Here is a 24,633-nt window from a genome sequence, read left to right as displayed (position 1 = left end):
CCCATTTGGGGTTCAAAGAGTTCAAATATGCTGCTATAGCCTTGTTTTGCCAACCTGGATTACTAAAAAGGTCAGCAGACTTTTTAAACACCTACAATTATAATGTAGCATCTGTCAAAGGCGTTAATTTTGCCCGTCCCAGGAGCAAACTCCCCGTCATTTTAGACAGCCAGACGGGTGGCTAGCTAAGACACTGCACATGTCACATTCAAACATCCAATGCAAAATGTGAGACTGTCCTAGGACCAAACCAATGTGTTAAAAAAATCAATGTGACTCCCATCTATAGGTGTTCTTATTGAAATTATATCAATGTCTGACAATTACCTTCTTGTTTTATTTCTCTCCTAGTGGTATGATGCCCTGCGTGCGGTTGCTCGGTTACCTCGTGGAATCCCACCGCAGTTTCGCAAGAAGTTCTGGTTAAGTCTGGCCAACCGACATGTGCAGCATCTGAAATTAGACTGGACTAAAACAGTACGATTTGCATTCAACGATAGGAGTAATCCAGATGATGATAAACTGGGGGTACAGATTGTGAAGGTAGGTGTAGTATGCAGGTGAGGGTGGTGGAGGGGTGGGTTTGTAAGATGGCTCCATAGATCCAATGTGGACAATATGCTGGACATGGTCCCAATATAGCCAAAGACACAACAATTGCACTTGTAAGTCAAGTTAATTCTTTTTTCAGGATCTATGGTCAAATTCAGGAATTTTCAAGCCATGGGACTTGGAGTGCACTGGGGTGGGAGGGGGCTGGTTGGTTGAACATTGCCCATATTGATATAAAATTGGATTGATTGAGCCCATATTCATTGGCCGAGCTATTGTGTTTTAAAATATTGGATGAGACGTAGTCGAGTCCAAAATTTTAAAATAGCGAGACCAATAAATATTGGGCGTAAAGCATCCAATTTTATCATTATTATGTGTTGGATCCAATAATTTCACACACTTGGATTCATCAAAACATAATAATGTGTAATATTGGAGGCTTGTTCACCCAATACCACCCAATGAGCATGCACCTTAAATTTGCTATCCACCTCAGATATCTCAAAGTTTAACCCTAATAACTCCATTAAATCTTACAAAGCACAAGCACTGCACATGCATGTATACATGTACATCCCACATGATGTGATGATGCAATTCACCCTTACTCGTATATGGCGCTGCAGGGTGGTTGGTTGTTGGCTGGGCACGCAAGGGGTCGGGAGTTAAAACACGGGGGGAAAACTCCCAACTTCTTTCTTCGTCCTAGTCTCCTTTTTCATTTCATCTTTCTTTGATAGCCAAAAACACACTTTGAGGATTAGGGTTAATAATTAGACGGTACAATTATTTTGAAACTATGATCAAAAGTAGCAGATATTTTCTTATTATTTTCTTTATATTTGACCAGTTATATTGGCCTATATCTCAAATTGAGAAATGGATATATTGGTTTTAACATCAGAACTCTTGATATGCACAACAGCCTTTGCATCGGGGCTTGAGATTGGAACTCTGGTTTCCTTTTTCACGAAGTAAGGGCTAAGAGTAATATTATACAATTGTGTTTGGAAGTGGCCTTCTCTCCTTTCTCCTTTTCCTTGCTATTTTCTTCCATTTCTTGCTTTGTTTATCAAAGCTATCTGGGCCAGTATGCATATTATAATTATTATTAGCTTGGTTATCCAGGCATGTGCATTTTTATTGTATGAGCTTGGAACGGTCCATGGATTTCCATGGATTAGCATGTGTCCCTCACAGACCAACCTGGGTAAACAAACAAACAAACAAACTAAACACAATTGTGCATTTATTGTTGATTTCATTCTGTTTTCTACTTCATATAGGATTTACACAGGACAGGATGTACTGGTTTCTGTGGCAGTGATGCAGAAGAAGACAGAGTCGTACTAAAGCGTGTCTTACTAGCCTATGCAAGGTGGAATAAATCAGTGGGTTATTGCCAAGGCTTCAATGTCATTGCTGCCCTGATACTAGAAATCATGGAACATGTTGAGGATGAAGCCCTCAAGGTGAGTCTGTCTGTCTCTCTCTTTCTGTCTGTCTGTCTATCACTAAAGCATGTCTTAGCCTTAGATGCAAGGTGGAGTATTGCCAAGGTTTCAATGTCATTGCTGCCCTTATACTAGAAATCATGGAACATGTTGAGGATGAAGCCCTTAAGGTGAGTCTGTCTGTCTGTCTCTCTTTCTGTCTCTCTCTCTCTCTCTCTTTCTGTGTGTGGGTGTGTGTGTGTCTGTCTGTCACTAAAACATGTCTTAGCCTTAGATGCAAGGTGGATTATTGCCAAGATTTCAATGTCATTGCTGCTCATATACTAGAAATCATGGAACATGTTGAGGATGAAGGTTGAGGTGTGTGTCTGCCCAGTTTTGGTCTGCTCTCAAGGTAAGTTTGTCTGTTTGCCCACTTGTCTGCCCAGTTTTGGTCTGCGTTTCATAAACTGTCCACCTGTTTTTTTTGGTGTGTTTCGTTTAAAAACCAGTAATTTGAGACCATTTGGCAACATTGATAATCTAAAAGTCATTTGGGCCCTTGGGTTTAAAATATTGTGACCTTTTTTTTCATAAATTTTCATCGATGGGTGATCGAAAGATCAAACTAATTTGTCTCTATTGCCTTACACTAGTCCACATCCGACTCGTAAATCAACAACAGGTAATGCTATGGATTGATGTTGAAGTCAGCATTGTGTCTGTCTGCCTAACTTTGGTGACATTATTTCATGAGCTGGGTAGCATATTGGCAGGCCTGCAGTGATTTTGACAGGCATTTGGACCAAGGGCATGCCTTATTTTAAAATCACTGGTAACAGACTAGACATGATATTACATTCCCAAAATGTGCTATTAAACCTTTTGCAATGGAATGCAAACTTTTGCGAAAGAGTATCACCAAGTTATAATTCACATTATACTTTATAAAAGGCAATTGCACCATATCTCTTATTGCAAATTGCAATTTTGCAACATAAATTAAAGGAAATGTTTTGAGGCTTGAGCGATATTAAAATGTGATTCTCAGAATTTTATGTACAGGCTTGCTGTAATATCCTGTTTCATATAGGGCTGGTTAACTATAGTCAATATCACTTGAATTATTCCCTGGGTGAGGCCTGCTTGCACTTATTGTATTCACTGTTAAATTGGTACAGAGTGTTTTTTGTTCAAGAAGAATCAACATAAATTGCTCATATCAAGTCCATGTAACATAGAAATCAAATGGGCTATTCCAACTGAAATTCATGTATCCCCTGACATGACCTTAATCACTCACAGGGGGGGGGGGGGTAGATTTCAAATAGAGTCATACATAGTAACCCCATTTGAAATCCACACTCCCTATGTGGAAGATTAAGGTCATGTCTTCCATAAGGGGTGTATGTATTTCAACATAAATAGCCCAATACATGCATTCATGTTTGGTAACATGGATCATAGAGCACTCACAATGAATCACACCTGTGTCCTATTAAAAGGATATTCTGAGATTTGAGGCAAATAATTTTTGCACAAATTTTGTATTATGGAGACCCTGCTTGCAATTAAGAACGAGGAACATCATTTTGACTTGTCACCTGGATCATCATAGTCAATTAGGACCACTTTCTCAAGCATGACTAGTGGTAAGGCTTCCAAAGCCACAGGCTTAACCTCAATTAGTCCTGTATACCTACCAGTGATTACAATTTCACATCATACATCACCTAGAAAGATAAACCAATAAAACTGATCCACATTGGTAGGACTACATGTAGCCTGCTGATTTGTGAAGCCTGACCACTAGCCAAGCATCGAGAAGTCGGACCTTAGTGCCTTGAAAGGCTAGGCTCACAATTGTAATTATAGCTGAATCTACTGGGTTGTATATAATGTAGGTCCCCAAAAAACAATAATAACACAAAATATCCCAAACCCTATCACAGACTAGTGAACCTTCAAGTTTGATGAAGGTTTATTGTAAGATTTGTTCCATTATTTTCAAATTTTGGCTTTTTATATGATTGTATAGTTTGATCAGCTCGTAATAGGTGGGAAATGTTAGGCTTTTACCACTACGCCGAAAAGTAGACCCACGTTAAGAGTGCTATTAGTTGACCTGTCTGGTCTATATTTTGTTTGTTAAAGAAAGTAGACGAAGTATAGGACTTGAATTTATAATTTGTGATGCTTCTGGCGAGATGTCACGAGCGCATTCTCAAAATAAAATATTTTGATATAAATCCGCGATGTTATAAGGCCCGCCGATTACGAGCTGATCAAAGTGTAATGTAAAATGATGTACATTACAATCATTGTGAAAAATAAACTCTGTATATTAGTCTCTGATTAAAGGTATCAAACCAGATGAACCTGTTTCAACACACTATGGAATTGCAGTAAAATGGAGATTTGGCATTTAGCTATGAGAGCCAGGCACATTAACCAATCATCATAAGTACTAAAATGTATTGCAACTAGACCATCACTCCATGTTATAACAACCAAAGCTGCATTTGAAACCAGTTTATGACTTACAAATGCAAAATGAGAAAGGAATCATTTTATGTAATTATTTCTCCTCAGTATGCACAGGGAACTTGCTTATTTTGTATAAAAGGCAACAAAATTGACAAGCAATATGATTTCAAAAGGTGCACTTTCGGATTGAAAACACCCATTGAGACCTTATTGCTTATCCATTCCCATCGTGAAAGGCTCTCTACTGATAACCAATTTTATCAGAAATGTCATTATTTGTATTTATCATTAATCCTATAAAAATACTTCTTTTCTACATTTGTAGCTGATGATCTTCCTGATAGACCATGTTTTACCAGACAGCTACTTTGCCAACAACTTGAGGGCGCTGTCCGTAGACATGGCTGTATTCCGTGAGCTTCTTCACTTCAAGCTTCCCGATCTTGCACAGCATTTAGATAAACTACAAAAGGCTGCTGATGGCGTGTCAGGTAAGGGTCATAGGTCACAGATCAGCTCATATTGTATCGTCACATCGCTGATAATACATATGTGTACATCCATATCAAAAGGATGCACTTGTCGGCTGCTACATGTGTCTCTTTTTACATAATAGCTAGGGATATATACCAGACTCATCTCAAGTGAAGGTCACTTCAAATCATCCCAAGTCACATGGTTTAGGAATATTCTAGCTCTATTCTCAAACCATGTGACTTGGGGGTGATATGAAGTCACCTCCACTTGAGATGAGTCTGGTATTTGTTCCTAGCTAATTCTGTAAAAAGAGACACATGTAGCAGCCGACAAGTGCATCCTTTTGATATGTATATCATATATCCAAAACACCAATTAGTAGACTATGTCAGGCCTATGAGTGTAGATTTTAAAGGTGAGTGGTCAATCATTTGCTAGCATGATGCTGATGAGTGGTTGACTCACTCTCTATGATGATGTAGGGATGGGGTGTGTTATGACATGATGTCTGGGTCTGAAGCATTAGTTGTTCTACTATATAAGACTTATACATGGTCTATACTCTGTATTTTGTTCTCATGGACTAAGGCTAAGTAAATATGATAAACAGACAGTGAAAAGTGCTTAAACTGTAATGTAAATTGTTTTCAATTTTGGGTGATTCATAACAAGCGATATTTGATTCTATGGCAAGTGGATAATTGCTCACTACAAATAAAGTTTGGAAAGCAAGAGTAATCACTCGCCTCAAATGAAAAGGCCTGGACTTTACCAGGATTTTGTTCAGAGGATGGGGCAAGGTAAATTTATATGGTCAAAAAAGACCTAAAAATCTCAAAAATTCCAGTGAATAGCATCCCTCTAGGGCTGGGTAAAATGTTCCAGGGGGGTGGGCAGCTGCAGATAAATGCTCATGGCTACTGACCAAAATATATTTGCAGGTTTTTATTTCATATGCTTAACCTTTAATCTGTGAAAAGAGCAAAAGTAAAAAAATATGAAAATCACAATTTCCTCTGTTATTATATATGTAACAATAAATACAAAAAAAAAATCTTGGACAAATCTTCAGAGTAGCTTTTGCCTAAGTCAAATAACCTGGGAATAGGATTGAAATTGTGAGTTATTTATTTTATTTTCTCACCTGGACTATATAATGTGGCTAGCTTGCATTACAGTTTCAGCACATGTTGATATTCTTTCTATTTTGGAGAAATATAATGTGAATTTAATGGCATTTTGTATTTGGAATGTGCATCATTATTTCTGTAGCTAACAGGTGGTGGCTATGTTTGAATTATGTAAAATAGGGTTACATCTTGCTTTCAGAGTTCGGTCATGCTTAGCAATTAATAGCAGCAATTATCAACAAAATTGTGTAAAATATTAATATATGAAGAGTTTTGTTGCAAAAGTTCTTACATCCACTTTTTGACTTTTTGAGAAAAAGCCTTTTTTAAATTGTGCAATTATTACTTGTTCGATTTGATTCATTTTGGTTTTGAATAAAGTGTTGGTGAATAGAAACGAAAAGAATAGGTTTGGTACAATTTTCAAGCCTTCCTATTTTATTATTTCTATTATTTTATGCTTTTTGTGGAAGGGCTTTTGCAACAAAATAAATTGACCTCTTTTCTAGAAACCACCTTTGCAATCAAATTCAACCCCATTTGTTGTGCTACTTTAATTTATGTAACTAAGTTGACTGATGTTTTCAAAATCAAAAAGAAAAATTGATATATCTCATTTACTTTTTAATTATGAATTTTTAATTAAATTCGGCAAAATGGCATTTTTTTAGTATTTCCATAGCTACATCTTTTGTTAATTAAAATGAATTTTTTCAAACATAGTGACCCCAAAACAGTTAGGAATATTAACAATATCTCCTTTGATTATGTATACTTTTTTTCTCTGTAGGTAACTATGAGCCACCTTTAACCAATGTGTTCACAATGCAATGGTTCCTCACACTGTTTGCTACCTGCTTACCCAAGCCTTTAGTACTACGCGTATGGGACTGTATATTCTTAGAAGGCTCAGAAGTGCTTTTGAGAGTGGCCTTAGCCATATGGGCAAAACTTGGAGAGTAAGTATATAATATTGTTAATAACATTGATATGTTTACCCAAGGCTTGTGTGTTCAGTGTGTGGAACTGTATTGCGTGGAAAATGTTAGCCACAGATCACTTTTAGGGTTAGTGCGAGAAGGTCCCAATTGTGTTAGCTGCCTGGTGTCATAGATATGTACATTGCAGACATTGTCAATTGGCTATTATTAAGGTAGGGACCGAGTCCCGGGAATTCGAGTCCCGCCCGGGTAGCCGAGTACCCGGGCAGGAATTCCATGCCCGGATACCCGAAATTCAAAAAAGGTCAACCATGAATGATCCTAGCATTTAGGTCTAGGTCCAGGGACACTACAAAACAAAAACAAAACAAAAAAAGATTTTTTTTTTTTTTTTTTTTAATTTCGGGTACCCGGGTACCCGCCCGAAAAATAAACGGGTACCCGGGCACAAAATTACCCAAAAATCCCAACCCTAGCTATTATACAAAATGTAGAGGGCAGATATTGCCGATGTTGACCTTTTTGCAGTAACCCCTGGACTCATCAAACCGGGGTGACATATGAAGCCAAACACAATCAGGAAAAAAGTGATGTTTGGATGTTTGATACAAAAATGTATGCAGTTATTGAAATTGGTGTAGTGGAAATCGTATGATTTTTTATTGTTTGTTTTTTGTTGAAATTTTACCTAAGTTCATCCACATTGCATTGAAAAAATGCTTCACAATGATGTCATCTGTTAACTGTGTGTGTGAAATTTGGTCAACTTTGTTATATTTTTACTGAAATTCTGAGATTTGTGGTCATGGAAGAGCTCTGTTGCAAAACCCCTTACATCCACTTCTTACATCAAACATCCACATTCTTGCATCAAAAAAAAAAAAGTCACTGATATAAGGGGCTTTTCAACAAAAGCAGTTTTTGGCAGGATGCTCATCCTACCCTAGCATCCCACCAAAAACTGCCTTTGTTGCAAACCCCCATATATCAGTACTTTTTTTGATGATTTTTTTATGTTTTCTCAAAATTGCTCAAGTGGATATGTAAGGGTTTTGCAAAAAAGCTCTTCATTTAGAGAAAAAAATGCATCTCCATTCAATTATGGTTTATTACATAACCTAGAATTTCCAGAAACCATATTGAAGTTGACTCAATTAGATTCACAAATTATATGGGTTCAGCATGCAGGGAATTTCCATCTTGGAAGAGAAATATCATTTAACTTGATTGTACTTAGAATTAGCCATTTGTGGTGATCACTTTGCCAAGAAAATGTTTTTCGTCCCATTGGTGCCAAGTTTCTCATCATTTCCTATACGTTTTCTTACTTCATTACAGTCAACTAGCAGAAGTAAATAGCTCAGACGAGTTTTATGGATGCATGGGGGCGCTCTGTAATGAAATGCTTACTAAAGGCATTATAGATGGTGATGACCTCATACAGGTATGTATTAATGTAGATTTTGGGAGGAAAATCCTTCCAAAATAGCAATAACAAAATAGGTTTACTATATAGATCAAAATGGCGGTTTATCCTTTGTGTAAGACTGCATGGAATTCGCCAGCGAAGTGGTTACATAACTCCTTGGTAACTGGATCACGCACCTTTTGGAATTGGTAGTACATGGCGTAGACTTTGTGTTGCGATCATTTCGATCGTGGTGCAGAACTCAAAAGCGTGATCCAGTTGACATAGTGATAATCGGATTACACGTAACACTTCGCTGCCGAATTAGCCTAGCACAAATCTTCTATTGAAGGATGCAGCTTTATTCCATAAGCAGCTTAATTCCACAATGTAATCTTTACACTAGTCTAACTCATGAATATCTTACACCAAGAATACACCAAAATGGCCCTACTGTATCAGTCAAAAGTCACTATATTGACAACTGTAGATCCCAATCAGGGTTGTAGCTAGAGAATTTTTAGTGCCGGGTGGTATTTGAGGGAATTTTTCGTGAAATTGACAATTTTATTGAAAATTGCTGAACTTTGGCCAAATTCTATGTGATTTTGCAATTTTTGACACTTGAGTGCTGGGTGCTAGAGCTTAAATTGTTTATCAGTGGTGGGCTCTAAATCTGAGTGCCGGGCTCTGCTGTTCGCCGTAGCTGAGGCTCGCCCCTGATCCCAATTGAGTGAAGTTCTGATACTGGGATGGACGTTTATGATGGATATTCTGAATACAAATTGAAAAATTGAGTTTGAAGATAATATAGCCCATATTTGTGAGTAAAAGCTGTTGATCAATAACTTCACTTGGTCAAATTTAAAAGTTGTGATGTTAAGCATTTGTGAAAACCTTTGGTGCAGATGAAAATTTTGAGTGAAGAATGGTTTTCGAAATTTTGTGTGTGTTTTGGGGTAGAATTTGGTTTAATGCAGTTAAAAGCTGTTTACACAATATTTCTGATAGCACATAATGTTTTATCAATTCCAAGTATATTCCTTTATACATAAATAACATAATACCACAAATCTAAAATCTGAACCCGTGACAGTTTTGTGATAATGAGGTTCCACTGTAAATTTATGCAGGAATTTACATCATTCTGTTATCTGTTATAATGTGCATCAGCTGCAAGCAATTTTAAAAATAGTTTTATCTTGTATCAATAAATAGCCAGAACAATGGGCTTTTCCATTTAAAATCCACACTACCCCTGTGGAAGATTTTGGAAATATCTTCCACAGGGGGAGTATGAATTTCAAATGGAATTAGCACATTAACAAACTCTATTTGAAACTCATTCTCCCTCTGGCAGATTCAGGTTGAATCTTTCTCAGATGGTGTACGAAATTTAAATGGAGCTGTCTAATGTGTTCATTCCATTGAAAATTCATACGCCGCCTCTGGAAGATATTTCCAAAATCTTCCACAGGGGGAGTGGATTTTAAATGGAATAGCCCATTATGTATGTACAGCAGTTTGTTTATCACAAAGTGAACATTGGGAAATTACATTTTAAAACTAGTCTTTTACGCAGTTGGCTTAATTAGTGGAAAGCTAGTGCACTCCACTACATGTAGTTATTAGAGAAGTTTGGTACTTTTTGCCATTTTATACACTGTAAATACGAAAGTACTGACTGGCTGATTGAATCATGTCATGAAAAACTATGTAACAACGACATCTCATTCACTAACAACGTCGCATAGATCACATGATCATGGCCTGACTCGGTTCAATTTCATTTGCATACTCAGATAGGTCAATCTTGCCGATTTCCATTCAATAAGTTTAAAAATATACTATTTGTAAATGTATTTCTTCACTTCAAATTCTGTTGCAGTTTGGCATTGGGAATAGATAAGAAAAACATGTAGTCATCAGAATATCCAAAGTTCAACATTTATCATGCAATTAATTTCTCTCTTGCAGACAATCTTTCCCGTTCCCTTACCTCAACAAAATCCGTGAGAAATACATGTTGTCATCAGAATATCCAAAGTTCAACATTTATCATAATTAATTTCTCTCTTGCAGACAATTTATTCCATGACGCCTTTCCCGTTCCCTCACCTCAACGAAATCCGAGAAAAATACATGTTGTCATCAGAATATCCAAAGTTCAACATTTATCATAATTAATTTCTCTCTTGCAGACAATCTATTCCATGGCGCCTTTCCCGTTCCCTTACCTCAACAAAATCCGTGAGAAATACATGTTGTCATCAGAATATCCAAAGTTCAACATTTATCATAATTAATTTCTCTCTTGCAGACAATTTATTCCATGGCGCCTTTCCGTTCCCTCACCTCAACGAAATCCGTGAGAAATACATGTTGTCATCAGAATATCCAAAGTTCAACATTTATCATGCAATTAATTTCTCTCTTGCAGGCAATCTTTCCCGTTCCCTTACCTCAACAAAATCCGTGAGAAATACATGTTGTCATCAGAATATCCAAAGTTCAACATTTATCATGCAATTAATTTCTCTCTTGCAGACAATCTATTCCATGGCGCCTTTCCCGTTCCCTTACCTCAACAAAATCTGTGAGAAATACATGTTGTCATCAGAATATCCAAAGTTCAACATTTATCATAATTAATTTCTCTCTTGCAGACAATTTATTCCATGGCGCCTTTCCGTTCCCTCACCTCAACGAAATCCGTGAGAAATACATGTTGTCATCAGAATATCCAAAGTTCAACATTTATCATGCAATTAATTTCTCTCTTGCAGACAATTTATTCCATGACGCCTTTCCCGTTCCCTCACCTCAACGAAATCCGAGAAAAATACATGTTGTCATCAGAATATCCAAAGTTCAACATTTATCATAATTAATTTCTCTCTTGCAGACAATCTATTCCATGGCGCCTTTCCCGTTCCCTCACCTCAACGAAATCCGTGAGAAATACATGTTGTCATCAGAATATCCAAAGTTCAACATTTATCATGCAATTAATTTCTCTCTTGCAGACAATTTATTCCATGACGCCTTTCCCGTTCCCTCACCTCAACAAAATCCGTGAGAAATACATGTTGTCATCAGAATATCCAAAGTTCAACATTTATCATATAATTAATTTCTCTCTTGCAGACAATCTATTCCATGGCGCCTTTCCCGTTCCCTTACCTCAACAAAATCCGTGAGAAATACATGTAGTCATCAGAATATCCAAAGTTCAACATTTATCATAATTAATTTCTCTCTTGCAGACAATTTATTCCATGGCGCCTTTCCCGTTCCCTCACCTCAACAAAATCCGTGAGAAATACATGTTGTCATCAGAATATCCAAAGTTAAACATTTATCATAATTAATTTCTCTCTTGCAGACAATTTATTCCATGGCCCCTTTCCCGTTCCCTCACCTCAACGAAATCCGTGAGAAATACATGTTGTCATCAGAATATCTAAAGTTAAACATTTATCATAATTAATTTCTCTCTTGCAGACAATCTATTCCATGGCGCCATTCCCGTTCCCTCACCTCAACGAAAACCGTGAGAAATACATGTTGTCATCAGAATATCCAAAGTTCAACATTTATCATAATTAATTTCTGTCTTGCAGACAATTTATTCCATGGCGCCTTTCCTGTTCCCTCACCTCAACGAAATCCAAGAAAAATATATGTTGTCATCAGAATATCCAAAGTTCAACATTTATCATAATTAATTTCTCTCTTGCAGACAATTTATTCCATGGCGCCTTTTCCCATTCCCTCACCTCAATGAAATCCGTGAGAAATACATGTTGTCATCAGAATATCCAAAGTTCAACATTAATCATAATTAATTTCTCTCTTGCAGACAATTTATTCCATGGCGCCTTTCCCGTTCCCTCACCTCAACGAAATCCGTGAGAAATACATGTTGTCATCAGAATATCCAAAGTTCAACATTAATCATAATTAATTTCTCTCTTGCAGACAATCTATTCCATGGCGCCATTCCCGTTCCCTCACCTCAACGAAATCCGTGAGAAATACATGTTGTCATCAGAATATCTAAAGTTCAACATTTATCATAATTAATTTCTCACTTGCAGACGATTTATTCCATGGCGCCTTTCCCGTTCCCTCACCTCAACGAAATCCGTGAGAAATACATGTTCAGCATCACACCATTCTCTCCCCTGGGGTCACTAGACGAATCCTCCTCAGAGGTGGGGATGTCACCCAAGGGGAACAAGGTGAAGTCATCATCAGGAGACAGGCCTCCAAGTGATGAGGATAATGAGATAGATGATGAGGAGGATTTTGGTGCTTTGACATGTTTTGTTGGACTGCTTCCTACACCTGTATCGCCCACAAGAGGGAAACCACCATGTATGTATTCATAAATATATAGGCATATTATATAATGGGGTTGGATGATATAGATGGGGAGGATTTTGGTGCTTTGACATGTTTTGTTGGACTGCTTCCTACACTTGCATCCCCACAAGAGGGAAACCACCATGTATGTATGCATAAATATATAGGCAAATTACGTATTGAGGTGGGATGATATAGATGGGGGATTTGGGTGCGACAAGATTTGGTGGACTGCTACGTACACCTATATCACCCACAAGAGGGAAGCCACTATGTATGAACAGGGGTGTCTATTCTTCCAGAAAATTGAAATTATTCCCTCACCCCTTACCGTGCTGTGTCACATCCGTCCCCAGATTCTTCCCCAACTGAGATCCTCAAAAATGGACGCAAAAGGGAAAATTTTAGGCTGGTTGCTATCTACATGTACTTTTCCTTCTTTTCTTGTTCCCTCCCTTCCCTGCCTGAATATAGGTGTGTTGTCAGACCCAGAAACTTCTTTATAGGCTAAGTTGTGAGTTGTTCTATTCTGTCTTCCCTAAAACATCAAATTCAGCCAGTGATCATCTATTTCATTCCAAAAATAGCCATAAAACATACATGTTCCAGTTATACATTTTCCCCCCAAATTAGGTAATTTTATTTTTAATCTTCCTTGAATCCTGTTGACTTTCTTCTGTTTTTCCCCTTTATTTTTTTTTTTTATTTTTCAAAATGCAAAATTCTTCCCCAAAGGGGTAAAATTATTCCCTCCCCTTTGGGGGCGATTAACGGAAGAATAGACGCCCCTGTGTATGAATACCTATTGGTATATTGAACTAATGGATGGGGTGATATAGATCAAGACCAAACTTGTGCAGTCGGAGGGCCATCATGCGCGTTTTCCGTTAAAGGTCAAATTATTAACGGACGCGACCTTGGCAAAAATGACCGTCGCACTCTTGGGTATGCTTTTTTACTTTTCCCATGGAAAATTTCGATTTGAAATGTATCGTATTATGTGTAGCCAATCATCTTGGGCAATTAACAAATAAGTTTTATTAGAAAATATCTTCACAATTCTCTACTTGATTTCCATTTTGTCTACTTTTGTCGTTAGAATTCGTGATTTTTATGCTTGCTTTACCTTCAAATTTATTTTCGTTGCTAAGGACTTCTAACCCGGATATTTTCTGTCTTAACGCTTTAATCATTCTAATTTTAGCCAGACAAGTAATTTCAACCTTTATCTATCGATTAGTCTTTGTCCCAAATTTTGAACTTAAAATTCTAAATTGTTATAATAGTTTAAATTGGTTACCCAGATTAGGCCCATCGACGAAAATTAAGTAAACAACTTCATAACAATACCGCGTGACTTGACACCATGAACAGTACACGCTACTTGGCGTGACTTTGTTGCGCCTAAGCGCCATTCATCTGCGCTCAGTGAAATACGCCGCGCAGTTTAACACTGCTCGCATGAACCTTCTCAATGCTGTTGTCGCATGGCCTACTGTTTACTGGTATTTTTCCGTCTTGTAAAATACCCTTTTCATCCCGGCAGGTTTTTGTCTTAACCAACCAAAAATCTTGATTTTTTAATATGAGGATAATAAGCCATGTTTCTAATCATATGCAAATTCCTGATTTATGAACTCGCACCATTTTTAAAATAACGCAGTTTTTCTTACTCTTTTATCTCAATTCATGACATCAACTTTTGTTTATGTGCCCATATCATATTCCTTGCAAAGTTACGGTATTTTTTGTGAACATATATGGAATGTTGAAAGCCTTTCTTGTAGTTATATATAAAATATATAGCTATTAGGAGTTGTAGAGAGAAATTTGGAAGCTTTTAAAACTGCAACCCAAATCAAGCAAATTTAAATTTTCGTTGTGTGCGTATTCATAGCGTACAGTTTAATAATAGCGCGTCAAAGTTGAATGGCCCTCCAACTGTGTGCATTACATTGACCAACATTATGTGGTGGTATACATTATATTCATTATTCATTCATACAACTACATTATTATTACAGCCCAAACAACCTGCACGACCTACCTTACTGTGCAAAAGTTTTCTCCAGCTACATGACAACCTCGTCCCCATAGCTAATCTTCAGTGTATGCATAAAACAAATACTTCATGGTTTATATCGGCCTACTATTTTCCCCTACAGACCTATCACCCTTCACCCTCCAAGTTTGGGGTGATAAGCCCGTAGCCAGTACCTCTGTAAAATATTTTGCCCTATTTCTCCTCTATCCATTTATCCATTTTGTATACTATCATCTATAATTTAATTTCTTGAATAATCAAGTATTTCTTGGCCAAACTGGAACATGCACGTTGCGTCAATGTAGTGTACTAAGCCTGTACGCAGTGTAAGGCGCGTGTATACTTTCTTCTGTACCGCGCTATATGCGCGTATGTATATCGCGGAGCCATAGCATTCACAGTGTTCCAGTTTGTCCAAGAAATACTTAATTTGATTACAGATAAGTTTATTTTCAATCCATCCCTACTAATTGTCTATTTATTATTTTATCAGTTGGCCATGGTGAATGGGCTGCCAAGGGCAGATCAAGCAGTGCTGACATCACTGGAGTAAGTCCTGGTGCTTTTGCTGCAAACAGTGAGTCCGAGAACCAGCAACAGAAACCACAGACAGCTATGCTGGAACGCATGAATCTTGATGTGTATTCATTGAAGAAACAGTACTGGCGTATACAGAGAAGGCAACAACAGGCACATGTGATATATGGTGCTGCTGGGACCAAAGAGGAATCAAGAGGTAACAATGGAGGCATCAATGGACATTACATTGATGGCTCACCGACAGAAAGGTGTATATCGGTTAGTTGTAGTGTGTATGGGTGGTTGTTGTGATGTGAAATGAGGTTACAGTGCAACTTTCATGCCCTGTACGAGTGCACATCATATCACAACAAGCAATCATATTATACAGCAACTAATTGGAGAATAAACGATCGATCTATCTATCCTCTACCATGTGATAGACGACAGTATGTCATCACATGATAGAGGATAGCAAAAACATATTTCATATCGTTTATTCTGATTCTTAGTCAGTTAAATATTAGTTTTAATAAGCAAAAATTAAGTTATGATCATAAAAGCTCCATATTGTAAAATGAGTGAAACTTGTTTACAACTTCACGTCTTCAGCTGAGCTTAGTGCAAGCGTGTATAATGTGTTATATACGCAAACACTACAAGTATGTTACGCATTATCAATACTCATGATGTGGAGTCGTCTAAGGCAATAAATGAATCAATCCTACACAACGTGAACGCGTGTGTAACACTGCACGTAGTATGCAGATTGCACATTATACACAATCAATGCATGGTTTGGATTTTTCTAACGCTTGCTCTGATTGGTTCTCGCCATCTAAGAGTGTATGAAAAGTGTATAATGAATGGTTTATTCTGTTCTTGCTACAGGGAGGAGATTACGTCATCACAGTAGGACCCTGGCTGCTCCTATAGACAACCCTGCTGCTATAAACCACCTACTAATTGGAAAACATGGTAAGAATTATCTAGGTGGAGATTCATTATTCAGCAAAAATGTGATGTGATCAAGCAAAATGAGTCGGATGTCGGGAATATTGATATTGAGATATAATCAATATAGTATTCAACTTGCTTTGTATTCTATTGTTCTGAGCAACACTAAAATGGCCATCTCTCTGGAACCGTAAATCTAATTATGATGGGGTTTTCAGCAAATTAAAGCTCTGAGAATGGCTCAAATAATGCAGGCATGTGATTTTTCCGTGGAATCGCGGAAATCCGCGGATTTGAGACCAAAATCCGACCCCCCTGAGATCAATATAAATCCGTTGAGACATTGGGGGGGTAGGGCCCCCTCTAAGCTCCTGAACATTGGCAAAGAGCATCTCTCTCTTTTTCAACGAACTTCTCGTTTCGGCCGTGTGCGCCGTGGTTGCCAAGTCGTAAGGCAAATACCTGCTGAAAAAACACGCAAAAATTCGCCCAATGTGTTTTTCCTGCGAACATGAATGGAAAAACTGCCGATTATTCATGAATTACTATTTTAAAAGTCGCCCAAAGAAACGCTATTGTAATTTTACTAACAATTTCTATGATTGGTCCATTTTGACGTCACGTGCCGATATAAACGATAATCTTGCATTCTATCAACATTGTTCGGCCATTAATTTTGACAACTGATATTGCGTGATCGACAGGATTTGTTTATTGGTATCGAACCAAAATCAAGATGAAAACGCTTCAGAAAAATGACGCGAACGTCAGCGTAGTTGATAAAGATCTGAAAAACAAGTTCCGCTGGAGCTGGCTGGATCATGAAGTGAAAGTAATACATGTTAAAGATGGTCGAGAATTGAGCTGTACGGTGGAGGAAAGTGGTATCAAAAAAATTGCTGTCGCCGGTAACGCTTATTGCTCAATGTGTGGTGACATGATATCTTATGGATCCAAGGGAAGAATTGCTTTAACGGACCATCTAGAAACCCTCTGTAATAAGTAATAAGTGAGGTTAAGTATTTGATTTTCACTCACATTGTACTAAAAAGTGGTATTTTTTCATTCAAATTAAACATTTTGTCTTCATTTATGTGTCTTTTTTTCATGTCAAATTGCTCTCCTGAGAGGGCCCCCAATAGGGTTTTTACAGTGTAGAAGCCCTCTGGCTTCGGGAGCTCCGACCCCTCGACCGGGCCGGGGCTTCGCCCCTGGACCCCACTGGACCCCCGGCCGTGAGGGCGCGAGAGCTTCACTCGCTACGCTCGTTCCGCTTCACAAGTTTCCTCCATTCTGGGAATTCCCTAATCACATGCCTGATAATGAGATTGAAAACTGAATTTTGATTTTGTTTGACATCGGACTCATTTCGCTTGATCGCATCACAAATGTTGACAGAAACATAGTAAGAAAATATTTAGATGAGAGCATGGATATGCATATATGCATTTTGCAAACTGTTGAGATTGTATATATTGTGCAGTGATGATGGCACCAAGTTCGTAAGCATTTGTGTTTGGTCCTGTGACTATGAACTAATGAACTGCCAAGTTTTGGTGTTCATCAGGAATTTTTGGTTCTGGCTTACACTACACTCTAACTTGAAGTCAACTTTGTAATCTCCTTCTCTCTTCAGGTCTTGGAAGAAAAAACAAAAAGTCTGCTATAGTTGCCCCACAAGTTTCCAAAGGAAGAAGCAACAAGCCAGAAGGAAGAAGTCCAAGCAACAGTTCTGTAACTGGTAGTCCACCACAGTCATTACCCAGTAGTCTACCAAGTGTAGCACCCCCTGGCAGCCCAGATACAATATCTTTAATGTCTTCCTACGGTGGCAGTACTTGTACTTTAGATGACTCAGGGGAGTTCACTACTTTGTCATCTGTGAAGAAGGTGAGTCTTATGGAGCTGTATTTGTTTGGGCTGGTAATGCTAACTATGGTACTGTTAAATGCTGCTTCACATCAAAAGCAGTTTGTGCTGGATAAAAAGGATACTAATATTCATCTAGTAATAAGTTTAACTCCATAAAGTTCCAAAGTTCATTTTGGAGATTCATATTCATAAGCAGGGGCCGAATTTGGTCAAACAGTGCAATGCAATCAATCTTGATTTTTGCAAAGGACGTTGAGTCGTTGACTCACGCAAATGAATAACTGTGTAGACTTTGAAATTGCATAAGAATCAACTTTGATTTTACGAAAATCTTTTGACGAGAATCTTTCCCAAGAATTGATTCTCAGATTTGTACCAAAATTCTAAAAAAAACTGCAGTTGTACCCACCACAATCCTAACTATAACCCTAATCCAAACTCTAATTAGGCTCCTCCTTTTGAAATCCACACACACTTGTGCAAGATAGCGCTGGATTATATTGTGCCGGTTATGTTAAAATCCAGCTGCAAGCAGTGGAAAATGTTGCAAATTCAGTTGCATTTACCCAATGTTTGGTCCTACTTAGGACATTTTGTTTGGAATTCCAAAATGTCCACACCCTTTCCAATATTTTTGGAGGAAAATTAGGCTATTTCAGTTGAAATCCATACCCCCTATGGCAGACTTAGCCTTAATCTTCCACACAGTGAGTGTGAATTTCAAATGGGGCACCTAAATGGGTGTCTGTATTTAAAATCTACATCCCCTGTGTGGGACATTAAGGTCATGTCTTCCTTAGGGGTGTATGGATTTCAACTGGAATAGCCCATTGCTGGATCTGGCTGGTTGGAATTCCAAAATCTTCATCATGGGGAGGTTTGAAATGGAAAAGCCCATTCTAACTCTAATATGATCCAAATAAAACCTACTTTGAGCCTTAAAACTTAACTGTCATCCTAATCTATGGGGTCCATTTTGTATCTCTTTCAGATTGATGGTGTTGTGGAAGGCAAAGTTTATCACTATGATCCCAGCAACAGCGACAGCGATAAAGAAGATGCTATAAACCCCAATAAAGACGACACAATCAAAGCAGAATCTGAACTGACAAATGACAGTCTAGAAAACCTCAATGGTCTAGGAGAAAACATTGACACTAATGATATCAGATCAGATGAAGAACACACTCCAACAGAACCTACTATTGGTTTATTAATAGACATGGACGACAATGCTACAAGTTTTTTGTCGGATCATTCGGGAACTGATCTAGGGAAACGTGAGGAAGCAGACGGCGTGTCACCCTCGGCTGAATCAGGTGAAGAATCAACAGCATCTTTTACTACCTCAAGTGTACACAGAAATGAGGATATGAATATATTGAGGCAGTCTAACCATAGCGACAATGATGTGACCACTCCTGAGGACAGTCTTGCCTCCTCTGATTACAATGTGGACTCCCCAGCTAAAGGGGAAGTAGGATACAGTCCAGCGAGACAGTTTAACATGTCTATAGATGCATACACACCTTCCCTGCTAGGGTTAGAAGGTGCAAGCAACCCCAAACTAGAGGGTCAATCTTTGAAAAAACCTTGGCAAACGTGGGATTCGGACTCAGATGATGACTTCTGGAATGATGATGATGATGATAATACTAGTTCCATGAGTGCAAGAATGGAATCTGCATCCTATGGGAGATCCAAGCATCACAAACCCAAGACCCCTCCTCCCAAACCAGTTTTTAACCCATTTCCAAGACGGAAGTTAAAAAGTGAAGAGAATCGCGCACGCAAAGGTCTCAAAGTGGGCTTGTACAAAACGCCCGGTCAAGGGCGAGGACAGAACCAACAGATGGATCATCCTGTACAGAGAATGGTTAAGTTAGGATGGTAGATACAGGGTGTCATGAAAACATTACAAAACAAAATATATACTATAGGATCCACAACTTACAAGTTCCCCCCTAAATACTTTTTAAAATAAATCGAAAAATATTTGACAAAATGCAAACATGTAAAAAAGGTATGGGTAGCCGTATTTGTTTTACACACATGGACCAAATTATAGCGTCACACGTCATTGATTTTAGTCACAATGGTTCATTATGTAAAAAAAGAAACCGTTTTAAACAGTGTTAAAAGTTGCACCTGAGTCCATAGGAGTCAGCTCTCAAACAATACAGTAGGCCAGGTCTATACATGTGTTTGTTAAAGAAAACCTGACTGCTAATGGATTCAGGTGCAACTTTTAAAACTGCCTCTTTTCTTACACAATTAACCATTGTGACTGAACGCGATGACGTGCGATGCTATTAATTGGTCCACATGTGTAAAGCAAATAGGGCTATACATATCTTTTGACATTTTGACATTTCGTACAATATTTTTTGACTTATTCTTAAAAGTATTAGAGGGAACTTATAAGTTGTGGACCGTATAGAAACGTGAATTGTTAGCATGTGAGAGAGACTAATCACAAAGTGACAGCACATAGCATGGTTGAGGCAAAAACATATAGTTATTAAAAGTGGAAAAGCAATACTTGCCCAAGCAACAATAATTTAAATAGAACAAAAGGAAAGTGCTGTATTTGACCCAATTATCACTTCTCCCCTAAGAAGCAGTAGCACCCCTACACAAACTTTTGAGTGACAATTTAAGGCCCCCACCCTTTCAATGCACCTGTGCACTAAATTCCATTAAAGTTTCCTTTTAAACCTTTCAGATTTGGATTATGATGATTTTGACTTCAGGTAGGCTTTGTTTTGAATGTTAAAGCATGTACATTCCCATTTGTAATTTTCATTTCATAAATTTAATAAGCACTCCCTGAAAATGTACTTAAGTGCCAGTGGCACTAATTAGGTTGAATTCTCAAGGTTTTTGGACTGAAAATGCTATTCATTACAGGAGCTCACTGCTATAAAGGTTTAAATTTCGGAGCTGGAGCTGGCCCACCACTCAAACTTAAAGAACATGTGTAATACACATTGTGTATGCTGAATGCATCCTTAAAGGATCTAATTTTGGCCAAAAATCTAGCTAAAAATATCTGGCTGTAATTATGAGTTCACATTATCATTTGTATTTTATTATCAGATGATTTTTTGACATTTACCCAAAACCAAGGCCATTTTCTACAGAAAGTTAAGATCTCAAATGATTCAATGGAATACAAAACTATATATATCGTTATGAACACGGCAGAGTGCCGAATACGCAATATTGGTGTTCTGAGTAAACGGCGTTTGAAAATCTTGGTACAATTCCATTGATCCTTCTAAAAATTTAGAACATTCGTGAGCACTCATTTGAAATGTATATTATAAAAGTGAATGTACACGAATTATTTACAATACTTGCATGTTCTGAAACAATCGATATATCCCTCAAAACGCGTTTTAACAGCTATTCGGCTTTATGCTGTATCCAAAATATCTCTACCACTGTGCAGAGAGAGGTCGAATACGCATTCAACTACGTGTAAACCATTGTACGCATTCTTGATTTGGAGCTTTTGTGTAGAAATTACTGGTTGTCCTAAGGCTATGTATAGTTAACTTGCTATATAAGTTATAAATAGCCATCCCAGTAATATTTAGCAAAAACTCAGAAGATTTTAAAGCAGAAATAACAATATTGGCCTATATTTTGCGTATGATTTTCCAGGATTTTACAAATTTCACAGGGGCGCACTCACATTTTTAAACCACAGCAATATCATGTGGGGAATGTTTGTACTTATTTTGGTATCACTAGATAGAAGATGCCTACAGCTATACATTGGTACCAAATATATCAATATAGCACATGTAATGTAGAAAATTCGAGGTTTCCCTCTATACAATACTATAGATCAACCTGATTTGTACAGCTAAGTATACGATTCGTCTCTCTGCCGAATTCATTTATCGCACTTCCAAATCAAAATTGCAATAACTACGTCGGGGAGTAAGATTTACCATTAATTTTTGGTGGAAATAAAAGGTAACCTGAAACATAATCATAAGCATACAAAAACTCAATTTGCTCAAAATACTCGATTCGTCACTCTGCCGAATTCATAACGATATATATATACATGACACATTTATTGACTTCACTTTGCACACACTGTATAGAGTTTGTAATCTTGATTATGTAAGATATGTAAATAATCAAAGTTCTCTATATTCCTGATATGCAAGTTGGGGTTCTTGTGTTTGTAGATGAGAGTAAGGTGATGATTTTGGTAGAGAACCCCGAATTCTGTGATTATAATGATATACTGTAAAAACTCAACAGTTAGCATTATTACTATTGAGCGCTTTTGAAAACATGAAATTGTACTAAAGTCTGGCGCTTTACCAACTGAGCTAATGGGGTTGAGACACACATTTGCAGGTTTACTTGTTTGTATAGATATGTGTATCGATGATTTGCTCAAAACCCTTTACACTTTTGTGGATGGGGCTCTTCATGTTTGCATGTTTTAAAAGTGCTCGATAGTAAGCACATATGCTAACTATCAAGTTTTTACGGTATTTTGCTTTGGTCTGTGGTGAGTAATTCTACAAAATGTATTATGTTGATAATATTTCTAGTATTCAATGATGTATTGTGTGCAATAGCCAAGTATTTGTTAGCACAAACTATCTTCCATTAGTAACAGAAAAAGTATATATTTCTTATTCATAACCTCATTAATATACGCAGCAAGTGCGATCCAATCACAGATAATAACTTTTAAATACGCGGACGCAAATGCAGGTCATTGAAAAAGTATAATGACAGCGTCGCGTGACGTAGCTAAAAGTACGCTCTACAATGACCACGTTACGTGATGTGTTACGCGTTCGAACAATTTACGCGGACGCTGGCAGCCGTATTTGGACATCGTATGATTGCGTGCTAGTGTGATTGGTCGCTAACGGTATTTCCTTAATGGGCTATTCGATTTTTACCGGAAAACGACAGATAAAGTTAAAATTGTGATCTGTTTTCAAATTAAAAAGAAGAAAATGCGACGTAAATTGAATTAAAAAATGTGAAAAGTGACGGTTATGAATGAGGTTAATGACTTTGTATCAGTTATTTTTCGGGTATTGTGAAATATCTAAACATTGTGCTTTGGACCTCGGAATATTCCTCGGTTCCAAAGCACAATGTTTAGATATTTCACAATACCCTCAAAACAACTGATGTGCAGTCATTAACCTCTAATCATATACCATGAACTCTGCATGTAGATGAATTAAGATGTGCAAATACTGTAAAAGGGAACATTTTCGTGGGAGTTTAATTTTTGCAAATTTCACGGTTGGTTCTCCAACCATGAAAATAATACACCTCGCGAATATAGGCAATAATGTATGATAAGTATAGTGCAGGACTTGGCAATTGCGAAAATAACATTTGCAAAAAGGTCTGTCTTACTTTAAATCCCGAAAATAACTGCTCGCGAAAATATCCCCTTTTACAGTATGGAGAAAAGGATGATTCATTCATTGGTCTCAAATGTTAGCCCCAGAGGGCAGTATATTGATCATTCAACTGTCAAAATCATAGCTCTGTGTTATCAGTAAGCTATAGAATACAGCAATGAAAATTTACTTTCAATGCTCAGTCAGTGTCCATACATACAGGGTAAGTTGCAGTCCCATTTGATCTATGTTCTCCAATTACAAGGAGTGATGCTTACATGATTCTTATATTAGTTATAAGAGACAGTCGCTATTTGTCTCTGTGCAGAGTTCACTGTGATAGCATCAAAAGATCTTCTTGAAAGTTTTCAAACATAGTTACGATTTTCACATCTAACCTAATTTGCAACTGAATTTGACCAAAATTAATATTTAAATCCTGACACACCCAAATGCATCTTTTAGCATAGCCGCACATTTTATTGTCCCCCGCCAACGAGTTCTGGAGGCGACTATGATTGATGGGTTATGTATGAATGTATGTGTGAGACAAAAATCATCTTTTGATGTTTTCTCCCACCTGCTTTGATGGATTTCAATGGGACTTGGACACAGTGACCCTTTGGTACATTGGCATTTGTGAGGTCAAATATCATCTAGGGGGTTATTTGAAGTCATTTTTTATTTTTGTTTTGTTTTTTCATTTTTTTTAAGAACTACTAGAGCCTCTTGAGAAGGGGTATTCAGTGGTTTTGTTTTCCCCCATTTTTATTTTCATTTTTTACTTCGCCATTTTTTGATCTCGTAATTCAATGAGGACATGTTTTACGCACCAATTTACTTTGTTGGATCTTTAAAAGACATCGAGTCATATCCATATTCTACCACTGGTTTTTGTGGATGATTAACATGCACAATAGTTCAAACTAAATGTCTGACATACCAGTAATAATTTTGTTGGTTTGAGTTCTGCTGTTCAGTTGGCCAAAACTTCCTTCATAAATGTAATAAAAAAACATTTCAGAAACATGAGATACTTT

At 37.5% G+C, this 24,633-nt stretch overlaps 1 protein-coding gene across 1 annotated transcript in view; it reads left to right on the top strand.

Moving 5' to 3' along the window:
* The window catches only part of LOC140171121 (TBC1 domain family member 30-like), a 60,365-nt gene extending 37,239 nt beyond the window's left edge, over positions 1 to 23,126 (top strand). The window contains exons 4-13 of the mRNA XM_072194303.1: positions 352 to 543; positions 1,842 to 2,027; positions 4,801 to 4,966; positions 6,873 to 7,041; positions 8,362 to 8,467; positions 12,532 to 12,811; positions 15,337 to 15,579; positions 16,254 to 16,340; positions 17,956 to 18,209; positions 19,183 to 23,126. Coding sequence (XP_072050404.1) covers positions 352 to 543; positions 1,842 to 2,027; positions 4,801 to 4,966; positions 6,873 to 7,041; positions 8,362 to 8,467; positions 12,532 to 12,811; positions 15,337 to 15,579; positions 16,254 to 16,340; positions 17,956 to 18,209; positions 19,183 to 20,085 — 2,586 coding nt within the window. The 3' untranslated portion in view covers positions 20,086 to 23,126. The remainder of the gene's footprint in view (positions 1 to 351; positions 544 to 1,841; positions 2,028 to 4,800; positions 4,967 to 6,872; positions 7,042 to 8,361; positions 8,468 to 12,531; positions 12,812 to 15,336; positions 15,580 to 16,253; positions 16,341 to 17,955; positions 18,210 to 19,182) is intronic.
* The last annotated feature ends 1,507 nt before the right edge of the window (positions 23,127 to 24,633 follow it).

The sequence above is a fragment of the Amphiura filiformis genome, chromosome 15 (genome assembly GCF_039555335.1).
Source record: "Amphiura filiformis chromosome 15, Afil_fr2py, whole genome shotgun sequence".
NCBI classification, from domain to species: Eukaryota; Metazoa; Echinodermata; class Ophiuroidea; order Amphilepidida; family Amphiuridae; genus Amphiura; species Amphiura filiformis.
This window is presented reverse-complemented; position numbering and strand designations above follow the sequence as displayed.